The sequence below is a fragment of the Megalops cyprinoides genome, chromosome 15 (genome assembly GCF_013368585.1).
Source record: "Megalops cyprinoides isolate fMegCyp1 chromosome 15, fMegCyp1.pri, whole genome shotgun sequence".
Classification (NCBI taxonomy): domain Eukaryota; kingdom Metazoa; phylum Chordata; class Actinopteri; order Elopiformes; family Megalopidae; genus Megalops; species Megalops cyprinoides.
In genome coordinates this window covers 16,867,903-16,879,973 of record NC_050597.1, presented here as the reverse complement: position 1 = coordinate 16,879,973, position 12,071 = coordinate 16,867,903, and the positions used below count along the sequence as shown (strand labels likewise).

Genomic DNA, 12,071 nt, shown 5'->3' with positions numbered 1-12,071 from the left:
GCAGATGCTCTTTTCCAGAGCGACTTACATCATTTACAGTTACATTGGTTATATGTAAGTGTTGATTGGATGAAAATGTTGTTAGATATTCATTTTTTGTATGTGTGTGTGATCTCTATTAAAGGGGTCTAAAATTTTGCAATGTAAAGTTCTTACATGTATGTATCCTCTTGTCCAATCACCATGTGTTGCAAATACATTATTCCACATTTTTGTAGCAGATCACTTGATTCATAGTTAGCAGTAGACATTAGAGGTGTGAAAACAAGGTCATGTCACCTTGTGCTGAGAATGCCATATTTAATAGTCACGATTATTTCAAAGATTTGTTGTGGAGTTTATTGAATGAAGACCATGGTTGTGTGTCACTAAGGTTTTCATCTTTTTACATAAATTCTCCAATGGTTGGGCCAAAAATGTAGGAGAACAAAAATGGTTTTATAACATGAGCTCTTACTTTAGGAGAAGGAAAATTTCAGTAACACCTATATGATGAATGATAAATCAGCCTTTTAGTTTTCAGCTTTTGTATATGGACCTCATTTTCGTTGAGCAGTTGAGAGAACTAGATAACGTGCTGTTGAAGATATTTATTCAACAAAATTAGCTTTTTCTTCTCTACTTGATTGCCAGATCTTTTGATTTCTTTTCAAACAATTATGCACAAAGTGAACTTCATGTGTTTCACATCGTGAGGCTCAACAGCTCACCGCCAAACCGCCTCAGAAAGGCGGCCGGGTGCAAAGTCAGATAAGTGTGGGTGTATAAATGTATCGCTTTTCCACCTGGCATTGTGAACAGGGCCAAGATGGGTTAGGCCAGTAAATCCTTGTTAATCTGAAAGGTCCAAAAGGACCGTGTTATTTCATGTGCTAGGGATTACCTGTCCCTGTTCTCAAGACTTGCATGAAAGCGAGAGGGAGAAAGAGCTAATTTTGTTTTGTTTTGTAGCAATATAGTCTTGCAAGTTACTATAGTTTAGAAGAGAGAACGATGAACTGTGCTAAGATTTAGATAAATTAACATACAGTAATTTAACAGTGTTGCAGCCGAAATACCATTCACTTACCTTGTGAAACAAGATGCCACCATCATGAACAATTAAGTCATTTTATAAGAGCCAATGAATTTGATAAATGGTAAGATGACTTTGTGGGTGGTGATAGCAAACTGTTGAGTAATGAAGATGTTAATAACTGGAGGCAGTAACATGCAAAACACATAATTATTAATACTTATGAATAGATAATGTTTTAAATATTATTCATTTTCATTTTGAAAATGTCACACTTAAAGCTTATACTCATAGCTTAAGGATGTTTTTGTAAATGGTAATATAGGGTTTTATCAAACGTAACTAGCTTGTTGATTTATTATACCCATATTTATTGGTATATTACTGTTTTAGACAAACTTCCAACATAGGGCATCATAATTTCAACACAGTACTTACAGATCCCTAAAGTCTTGCTGAATATAAAATTTAACTGCTAAAAATGAAATTTCAGAATTAAATTGATTCACTGTATATCACGGCATGTAAGACTTTATAGGGTGTTGACATACAATACATTTGTTATATCTTTTCTCCATAGGCATTATGATGGAAACGGATTCCTGTTTAGACCCAGGTATTCCAGTCAATGGGAAACGACATGGAAACAACTTTTCCATTGGGTCCAAAGTGACATTCAGCTGTGATCAAGGCTACACACTGAGCGATGAGGAGCCAATTGTGTGTGAGAGAAGCCATCAGTGGAACCATGCCTTACCCAGCTGTGATGGTAAGTATCTCTTTTGCTGTGAGGTGCACAATAACATACTATACAAAGTGTGCATTCACCAGTATGTACTTCACCGACAGCATGTTTACATCCATGAAACCGAGAGAGAGCCGACAGTGTAATATCCTATCCGTTATGAAAGGATAAGCTCTCTTCTTTCAAGGACTGACTTCATTAATTTTTGATGAGGGAAGAGGTGATCTGAATATGCACATAAAAATAACTTCTAAGAGCAGACAACACAAAGACAAAAACGAGGGCACGGCTATCAAAGAGCTGCGATTCATTCAGTTTATCTCCTTTGTTTTCTGCTTTCTGCGATGAACATAAACCATGTACATTATTTCCCAGTTAGTGCAATCAAGCTGTTAAGCATTATATTTAAAATTCCTAGTTTCATCCTTTGCATTCTCCTGTAGCTTTTACGATATTATCTTCTGATTTAGCTCGATGCTTTCAATGTTGACCTTAAGCGTAGGCAGCGGGACTGTACCCCAGAATCTAAAATAAAATTCCTTGCTGTTTTGCATCTTATATCATGTCTGATGCTGTGGAGTGTATTTATTCCAGTTTTGTTGACCAGAGGTTGTGACAGAAGTGTGCCAGTGGACTGGCAAATCAGGATGCCTGCTGCCTTACCTTTAAAAGATCCTTTGTTCCAATGCCAGGGTGTTATTTACACACATCTCACAGTGCAGAACTAGACTACATGTACACACAGGTTTGTGTGTTGTATTAGGAATGTGTGATGCATAATGATAATAAATACCAATGCTACAGAAAAGGTAGGCAAGCAAGAGCATGCTCTGAAGAGGAAAGTTGCTGCTTCATTCCTGGTTTACCAGAAATGCATTCTGACTGCATTCACGACTGCCAAACTGGAGAACATTAAAAAGATGCCTCTTGTTGAGGGAGATGCAATGATTGACTCAGCATGGATAGCATGTTTTCATACTACTTTTTAAGAGGGGATGGTTTGTAAAGCTGTCTTCCCATATAGAAAGAACACTAACCTAACATGAAATTAAATGATTAAAGTGTTATAAAAGAAATTGTGGTGTGATTTCTTATCTGTTCAATAATTGACTTTTTACTTGGGCCTTTTCATAGTATTGAGCATTGTTACAGGCAAATCAAATGACATTTACATTTACATTTATTTATTTAGCAAATGACAAGCAATGCTATGCCTGCAACAATTTCCATGGTTATGAAATTCAGCATGAGCTCACCTGAGTTATAGCTAACTTATGTAGCTAGCTAACTCTCTTTGAGGGAAACAGATGTGAAGAAATAGTTAATATTTTATGAATAAAATAGATATAGCTACCTAAGCAGAGCCTGCTTAGCATCTGATCATCTTTCTCCAATTCTAAAAAGGATCAATGAATAAATTTCTATAATGTTAAAATGTTAAAATAATGTTTTCTTGACATGGAATAGACTTCTGTTGAAGGGATATATTTGCACTATCATGTAGCTTTGAAAGGAAAACCTTTAGAAGCCCAACAGTATAACGCAGAATGAACATTTTTTTGATGACATTGATACATGGACATATATGTGACTTATTCCTATAGCGTAGGTTTCAGATGCCACACTTGCTACCTGTTATATACTACCTTATCACATGGCAAGAAGTACAAATTAATACAAAGACGTCTTTATTATTTTAGGAATCCCCAAAAAGAATCTCTCAGAGATATAGGTATGGGCTGTGTTGCAGCAGACCATAATGTTATGGATGACATTGAGCATTTGTAGTCAGTACAAGATTGTTGAAATGAATTGATTTCTCTTAGACTGTGTTAAAAGCAAAACCCTCTGATGGGGTATTGTTGCCTTACTATTACATAAATGGTGGGCTTGCCTGATAGTGGTTTTATACACTGTTGATGTTTTGCTTTGCAGCAGGCTACAATGAAGAGTAGCTATAGGCTAAATACTCTACCCACACATGAAAGACTAGTGGTGAGAAGTATGACTAGGAGTACTGAAGTATTTACAATGATGTAAGGAAACAGTAAAACTAATTCAGACAGAGAAGAAAAACAAGATGAATAAAAGTTCCAAATGGCACAAATTTGGTGATTTGTGTGACTGTATGAAGAAATGTCTGAATTTTGTGTGTAAAAATCAGATTATAGTGTACAGAATTAAATTTTTATATGAAGTGAGGCTGCAGGGCCATTGTGGTTGTTTCTGTTGGGTGTACCAAAAAAGACGTATTTCTTGGCTCTCTGCAGGAATGGGATATGCACTGCCAACCCATAACTTAGCAAATGGCATACTCTTCAATCCCAATTAGTCGTACTTCTCAACAACAGCAACACATGTATCTTACCAACATGATGAATCAGACCACAGAATATAAATGTAGATGTCTGTGGGGTACAGTGCAATTATGAGTGTTGTTTATCTCCAAGTAAAACAACCAACCTCACTTATTATCCTTCAGTTTATGCCTTAGGCAGATGGGATAACATGCACAATATGAGTTCCATTTAATTACCAGCATCTTCCTACCCTCCAGAATAGAAAGTTATTATAAGTAGAGACGGCATACAATTGTACATGAGAAGGCCTGTGATCTTGGAAATACTTATTTCCTGTTTTGATAAGTTATGTCTCCTGTACACCTCTGAATAACTAGTTAAAATACTGTTAGTGTAACTTTATCAGCCCAAGAAAATAAGAACATGAACAAAATGATGCGTAAGGCTTCATGTCTCATTCAACACCTGTCATTACTTTATCATCAGTCATCTTGGCCCTAGTTCATTCCACATTTCAATTACGTTCAGGAGTTTTTCTTAGATTTCTCTGTGCTTGTTGCTCTGCAATGGAAACCGACCCTAGAACAGTTCTTTCATAGACTACGATACTGTTTCAAATTGGCATTAATCCCACACAGCCTTTTCTGTCAGAATTCTGACTCAGTTATTACGTGTCTTTTTGATCTTTGTAGATACGCGTTCACTAGATTTTACGTTGTCAGTTCATATGGACTCGGTTTCCTGAAGCCTAAGCCTTTCATCCAAGCATCTGCTTATGCCTCTCTATATCACATTGTCATCAGTGTTGTCTCTGCAGATGAAATGGAGAACATCTTAAAGTTTTTTCATGGAATGTACAGAGTGAATATGAGATGTTCTACACCAGGGGTATTGGTTGCAGTCTCTGACCCAGATTTTCATATCTAACACACCTGGACCAGATTTTTGAGCAATTTTCAGCACAATTGAAATGCTAATCATATCTAATCCAGAAGGCCAATATATGCACACACAATAATAGTATGCATCAAATTTGGTTCTTTTCATTTTAATGTTTTTTTTTAATGTTTTTCCCAAAACAGGAACTGGGATGTATGTTGCAGTGAGCTGAATTTTATTCAACATTGAACCTTTTAACAACCTAAATTCCACAGATTTGTCTGAAGTATTTGACTACACTACAGTACACTGACTTATTCTGGTATGCAACAGGGTATGCATTGAGTAAGATAACACATAATATTTGCTTTTATTCCTTAGCTTTATGTGGAGGGTATGTCTATGGCAAAACTGGCACCATTCTATCACCTGGTTTCCCCGATTTCTACCCAAACTCACTGAACTGCACTTGGACAATTGAGGTGTCACATGGAAAAGGTAAGCACACTCAAAATTTAATGGTGAATATAATGAAAATGTATTAGAAGTGACAGAGCCGGATTACATATTACATATTATAACACAAATGTCACATAAAGTGTTTTTCAGATGATGTAAAGACACTTTTCAAATAATCAGTTATGTGTCTTACTTTTTAGAAACCTTACCCCAGAGTTCCAAGGCAGTTATTTCAGTCAACAGTAACCAGCCAGAATTGTGAGAGTGTTGTGAATTAGTGGATAAAGTGGATTTATGTTAAAAAGGATTTCATTCCTTTAACACTGCCTAGGGGTGCATTTGGTGTTCCACACCTTCCACCTGGAGGACTCCCATGACTACCTGCTCATCACAGAGGGTGGGAGCTTTATGGAACCGGTGGCCCGGCTCACAGGCTCAGTCCTGCCGCCCTCAATCAAAGCAGGGCTCTTTGGGAACTTCAGTGCCCAGCTGCGCTTCATCTCAGATTTTTCCATGTCATATGAAGGCTTCAATATCACTTTCTCAGGTGAAATGGCATTCATTTCTTGTGTAGAACGTGTGCTATTTAGGATATACCTTGCCGTAGTTCTGAGCGAAAACTATATCCTGTGTGCCCGTTTGAAAATTTCAAATCTACCAATGGCAACACTGTGTATTTTAGTGAATGCCATGCAATAACATTGTGTACAGACATGAGCGTAAAGACATGATAAATAAGTCAAAATGTTTGGCAGTGTGATACTGTAATCCAGGGTCTGTTTCATCAATGAATTCACAAAACTGGTAGAATATGCTTATTTTGAAAATAGAATTCTAGAGTGGGGCACAATTCTTTAAACTCATCATAAATTATTAGTTCACTGACCCAGAATTGCCAATGTCTGTTATATGGCTCTTGTAAAATGTAATTTATCATTAATGAACTTTGACCAACAGTTGCTCAGTTGCTATGAGTCACTCCACTTTTTCATAAGCTTACATACCTACTTTATTACCAATGCTACATTAACCTAAAATGTTAAGGACTCTGGTGTTTGAGAGGAGTCTTGCCATCAGCTCTCTTGTAGGCCTCTCAACTGGTGGAAAGCTTTTGTTAAATATAATGAGCAGTATAGTCTTTTAAATGATTGCAGTAAGTAAATATGATCAGATTCAGCTCACATTAAAAAGAAGTATTGGCCCTCTATATGCTGCTATCCCAGGGTTTGTTATAGTGTTTTTCCCTCCACAGAGTACAATCTTGAGCCCTGTGAGGATCCAGGAGTGCCTGCCTACAGTCGTCGCATTGGTTTCCAGTTTGGGGTCGGGGACTCGCTGATTTTTTCGTGTTTCCCCGGTTACCGGCTGGAGGGTGACAACAAGATTACTTGCTTGGGCGGTGGTCGGCGGGTCTGGAGTGCAGCCCTGCCAAGGTGTGTGGGTAGGTGGTCACATGCTTTCATTTCATTCATATGGACTTGGACTGTGCATTGCATACATCTGAAAACAAGGAAAGGAGGAACATTCAACTTCTCTGTGCTGTCACCAATAATGGGATAGCAGCTGTTTGCTCACAAGCTGATTCAAAGTAGTGATTGCAACTGCTACTCTTTGCTTTGTTTGCAGCTGCTACCTTCATTTTTTATTTCGCTCTGCCCAAAGGACTTGAGCTCTGAATTCATCACATAGCTATACTGGTGTCAATATCTGTGAGACTCTATCAAAACATTTATTTTCTAATTGCTGAACTAAAATGAAAACTTTTTTTAATTGCTGTGGTAGTCAAGAGCACGACTTGGTGTTTGTTTCATTTTTTTGACATTTGTTTTGTTTTCCTCAAATCTGAGGGGCTGCTTTTAACAAAAATACAGAGAAACAGAAAGCAAACAGAGCATCAGATGCATAAAGAATTTGCATTATCAAAGAATTTAAGTTAGTCCCTCTTTCCCACGTACTTGCATCCAGTATCCACCCAGCTTTCTGCTATCCTTGCAAAATATATAACTCTCCTATCCCCTCTGCTAAACATGCCTATTACGCTCTTATCACTACTCTCTCCTCTATCACATACTTTTAGATTTTCCATGTTGAAGTGAAATTGTTGTTTTATGGGAAAGCAGCAAAAGAATATTACGAGTTGATCAGACTTGATTAATCATGATGTTTCTCCACTCCACTAAAAGTTTTATTTCAGTATATTTCCAACTGAAATAATTGCTTCGTTCAGACCTGAGCAGCAAAGAAGGGATAAAATATCTGTCCATTATTTTAATGCACATTTTTTTTTAAGTTTTGCAACTGACCAAAACTAGATTCTTCTGTGCTTTCAACACGCTGCTGTTGAGAAGTATGTTGTCTTGCTTAGAACCAGCTTAGTAGTACACTGTGATGTTGCACCACTATGTAATGCTAATGTCTCATGTTCAGTCATTATAATGAGAAACATTAAAAGCGTATATTATATAACTGTGTAGCTAACTACTTATCTATCTTCATAAAGATATAGTTAAGACACTGAGCCCTACAGCTCAGTGGAAATGACAGCCCATATTAGCAGAAAAAAAAAGTTGGCTCCATTCTGGTGGGGATAGATGTGAATCGGTCAGGCAGGATCCTCTTGTCCAGGTGTCTATGAGCCACTGGCTATCAGATACCATTAGGACAATACACCTGTCTTTAGTTTGCCATCTCCTTCCAGGTTGCACTATGGGACTCATAGTGTGGAAAATTGTATATGTCGTGCACTCCTGCAGATGTTAAGTCAGTTTGGAAGTGGCTTAATCTGATGTTGGTCACTAGGTTGTGTGAAAAGTGTGTGTATTTACATTTAAATTTTTAGCTCACTTTACACTATGTAAGTCAGATGACAGCCAGATGATATTATTATGGACACTTCTATTTTACTTAAGCAACAAGCAAACATCAATATACCATACATGCATCTAACTAAGCCACTAAAAGCAAAGGTCTCAGTTGATCAAAGAGAACAGGATCATAACAGCATCATCTTGTGTTTGGTGTGGTTTGAGTAATCTTGTCTTCATCCCATGAAAACTGCTGTTTGCATCATAAGCAAAGTTTGTTGCATTACCCCAAATATGCTTGCAAGTCGTATTTTACTTGGCAAATTACAAAAGATGAGGGAATTGAAGTTGTTGATGATTGAAAATAAATCATAATAATTTTACTTGTAAAGCTATTTTTTTACATGGCACACAGAATGCTTCTCACATTGAAAAAAAATGGAATAATAACAAATGAAAACAAAAAAGGAATATGAAGTTTAAGAGGGAGCATGAAATAATAAAAGGTTACCCCCAATTAAAAGCAGGTTTTGAAAAAATGAGTTTTTAAGAAAGATTTAAATAATGACACAGAGTCAGCTGCCCTAATAAGTCTGGCAGGTTGTTCCATAGAATTGGAGCCTAAGCTGCAAATGGCATGTCTTCTCTTGTTTTAAGATTTGTGGCTGGAACTGTGAGGAGATATTTTGTTGAAGATCTAAGACAGTATGCTGAAGTGTAGGCTCTTAAGAGATCAATGATATACTCCAGGGCTAAGCCACGCCTTGTCTTAAAAGCGATCAATAAAATCTTAAAATCAATCCTAAAAGTGACTGGAAGCCAGTGTAGTGAGGCTAGGACAGGAATTATATGAGATCTCCTTTTAGTTGTATAAGAAGAGTGGCAGCAGAATGTTGAACTACCTGGAGGCAGGACAAGGCATGGGCAAAAAGAGTTACAATAATCAAGATGAAAAGAAATAGAAGCATGGGTGACCTTCTTACAGCCTCAGTAACAGCCTCTGACAAAACCTCTAACCTTAGACCTATTTCTTAAATGATAATAATAGGACAGGACATACTTCTAGTGTGTTGCTAGTGAGTAGATGATACTCAGCTTACAGTGGTAATGAAGAAAAAAAACACATACATACACACGCATGCACGCGAACACACACACACACAATTTATTGGGCAGGATTTTGGAAAAAGGTATCTAAATTATGTTTGTACACAAATTTAACTGTTCTTTAAATCAGTTGGAGGAGCCAGCACACAAACATTTTAATTATTGCATCACATACTTAATACATTTTGCTTTTTTACTAACATGTTAATGCTTAACAGACTTTTAATAATCAGATGTACCAATAAATACGTACCAATAATTTCATGGTATTTCATCGTATTTCAATAAATGTACATTGTAAAATCGCATGCCATAAAAATTGCATTGCAATTTATTTGTAACAGACAATTAAATGCCCTTTAAATCATCACTTCGATATGCCATTGTCCTTTGTTACATTGAGTTGCTTCTTAAATACCTTAGGGGGAGGTGTGGCTGTGTGGGTACTGGATGAGTAGCAACCATAAAATCACTAGACATTACAGTTCAAATTATACTGCACAAATTACAATGACATATTACTTTCTGGCCCCCAGTCTCAATTGTTTCTGAGAGCATGGCTTTTAAATTTCAGTCCCATACAAGGCAATGGTAGGTAATCAGGGAGGGAAAGACAAAAGCTAGTTTTAAATAAATGTAGACAGTTATATGTTCTTTAAAAACAAGACAGTAGTATATATTTTGTGAGACGTTGATTTAATAAAGTAGTGCACTGATTTTGTCTTAAATGTCTTATCCACCTTTACTGGTTTGTATATTTAGACAGTTCTTTGTAATTTTGTGACACAATATGTCTAACTGTTTGTATTCATATCCCTCTATTATGTGATATCCCTCTATTTCATGGAAAATGCGTCCAATCATCATGATAGAATAGATTAACACACGCACAAAGATATAACCTACTTCCACCATGTGAGTAATGGACATTTAAATTGAAAAGATTACAGATTAGACAGAAATTGAATTCAAGTCTTGTGTAGATGATCACATAAGTCATTACTTAATGATCCTATTGCTATGCATGTCTAGAAACAAGACTTTAGTTAGGTTGACTTTAATAAATCATGATTTTTTACATCAATATATCTGTGCTATATTCATTTTTCATACCAATATAAAACTACTCTGTACTTGTTCATTTCATCCTACCTGATTTTATATAACCAACTAGCAATCAATTACATACAGTGACATATTTGGTAAAGTTACCAGTAGTGAAAGCAGTATCGGTTATATCAGAGCTAATTTTTAAAGACAGTTTAAACCCAAAAACTTCCTGAAAAGATCATTCTTAAAGGGATCCAACTGTCTGACCTAAAAAAAACGCCTGTTAATGGTTATATAATGATTGCCTATTATTGCTTGTCATCCATCATGGTGCTTCTATAGGAAAAGGATGAAAAATATCATTTATCCTCTCTTTGACAAGCTTGGATCAGCACACCAAACAATTTTAAAATGTAGAGAGTCCCGACAATTGCTACAAACACAAACATTACTCAACTCAAAGTTTTGATGTAACATATGTAACACAGCATTAGAATGCTAAAAAAATCAGATCAAGCACAGCTCTGAGCCTTTCTGACCAAAGTATTTGCATATATAAACCTGTCCATTAATTACTGTTCCTCTCAAGGTTTTGTTGCAACCATTTCTTTTAAAAAATGTTATTGGGCTATCCTCAGAAAACAGAGTAGCAGCTGCAGCACTGGTATCTGGGGTTAAAGCTACAGAACATTTTATGTGAACTCCGTTCCTTGTGCTAAAATGGCCTTTATTGCTCTCTCAAGTTTTATGCAGTTTTCAGTAATTTCTCAGCTCTCCCAGAAATGAACAGCCTCTAAGATGTGGGATTAAATTTGACTGTCATTTAAAGAAAATGAGGACATTTTATGTCTTTACACTCAGATTTCTCTGAAATGTGTTAATATCTAATTCTCTCCCTGCCTAGCTGAATGTGGAGCCTCCTCTGTTGGGATAGAGGGAATTCTTCTGTCTCCCAATTACCCGGCCAACTATGACAATAATCATGAGTGTATTTACCGCATTGAGACTGAGAGGGGAAAGGGCATTCGCATTACTGCCACAACATTCCAGCTACATGAAGGAGATTACCTGAAGGTAAGTCATATTAGTGCACTAAATTTTATGTCAAAAGTGCATATGTATTGTGCTGCTGTTGCACTGAATAAGAGTGAGTGGAACCATTTTGAATGACTTGCAATAAATGTCAATAATGAACAGTGAAATAGCCTGTGGTGTATAATGATATGTGCTGTCTTATACCTGGTTTATAATGACCAGCTGTGATTATACAGAAATATGCTGCACTTCAAAACACTCAGCCATGCAAATGATTGATTTTATTTCAATAATTTTATTGTTTTAATGTCTTCACACTGTAATCCGTGAAAGACCAGCACTGCTAATTCAGTTATATTATTAATCATTGATGTTAATTTATTGCTATACAAGCTGGCAGTTATCCATGCATTCAGAGCACCATGGGGAAAGGATATTGTTAACAATCCCTAAGCTGATGATCACTGATGAAGCATCTACTTTATTTTAAATGAGACTGAAAATTAATTTGCCTTGGAATGTAACTTCAAACAGACATGAGGAAGGTGCATGCAAAAATTGGTTGCCAAAAGAGATTATGACCATTTCTTTCAGCAGAAACGTTATGCTTTTTTCCTTTTTGCTCACAGCCACCAATGTTTGGTTGAGTTGAGGTCAACAAATTAGGAATGTTTCTT

The 12,071-nt window shown here is 36.5% G+C and overlaps 1 protein-coding gene across 1 annotated transcript in view; it reads left to right on the top strand.

Annotated features, from left to right (window-relative positions):
• Nucleotides 1–12,071, top strand: part of LOC118789703 (CUB and sushi domain-containing protein 1-like) — a 482,818-nt gene that overhangs the window by 363,442 nt on the left and 107,305 nt on the right. The window contains exons 18-22 of the mRNA XM_036546243.1: nt 1,596–1,784; nt 5,321–5,437; nt 5,730–5,945; nt 6,651–6,839; nt 11,264–11,433. Of these exons, the coding sequence (XP_036402136.1) occupies nt 1,596–1,784; nt 5,321–5,437; nt 5,730–5,945; nt 6,651–6,839; nt 11,264–11,433 (881 nt within the window). The remainder of the gene's footprint in view (nt 1–1,595; nt 1,785–5,320; nt 5,438–5,729; nt 5,946–6,650; nt 6,840–11,263; nt 11,434–12,071) is intronic.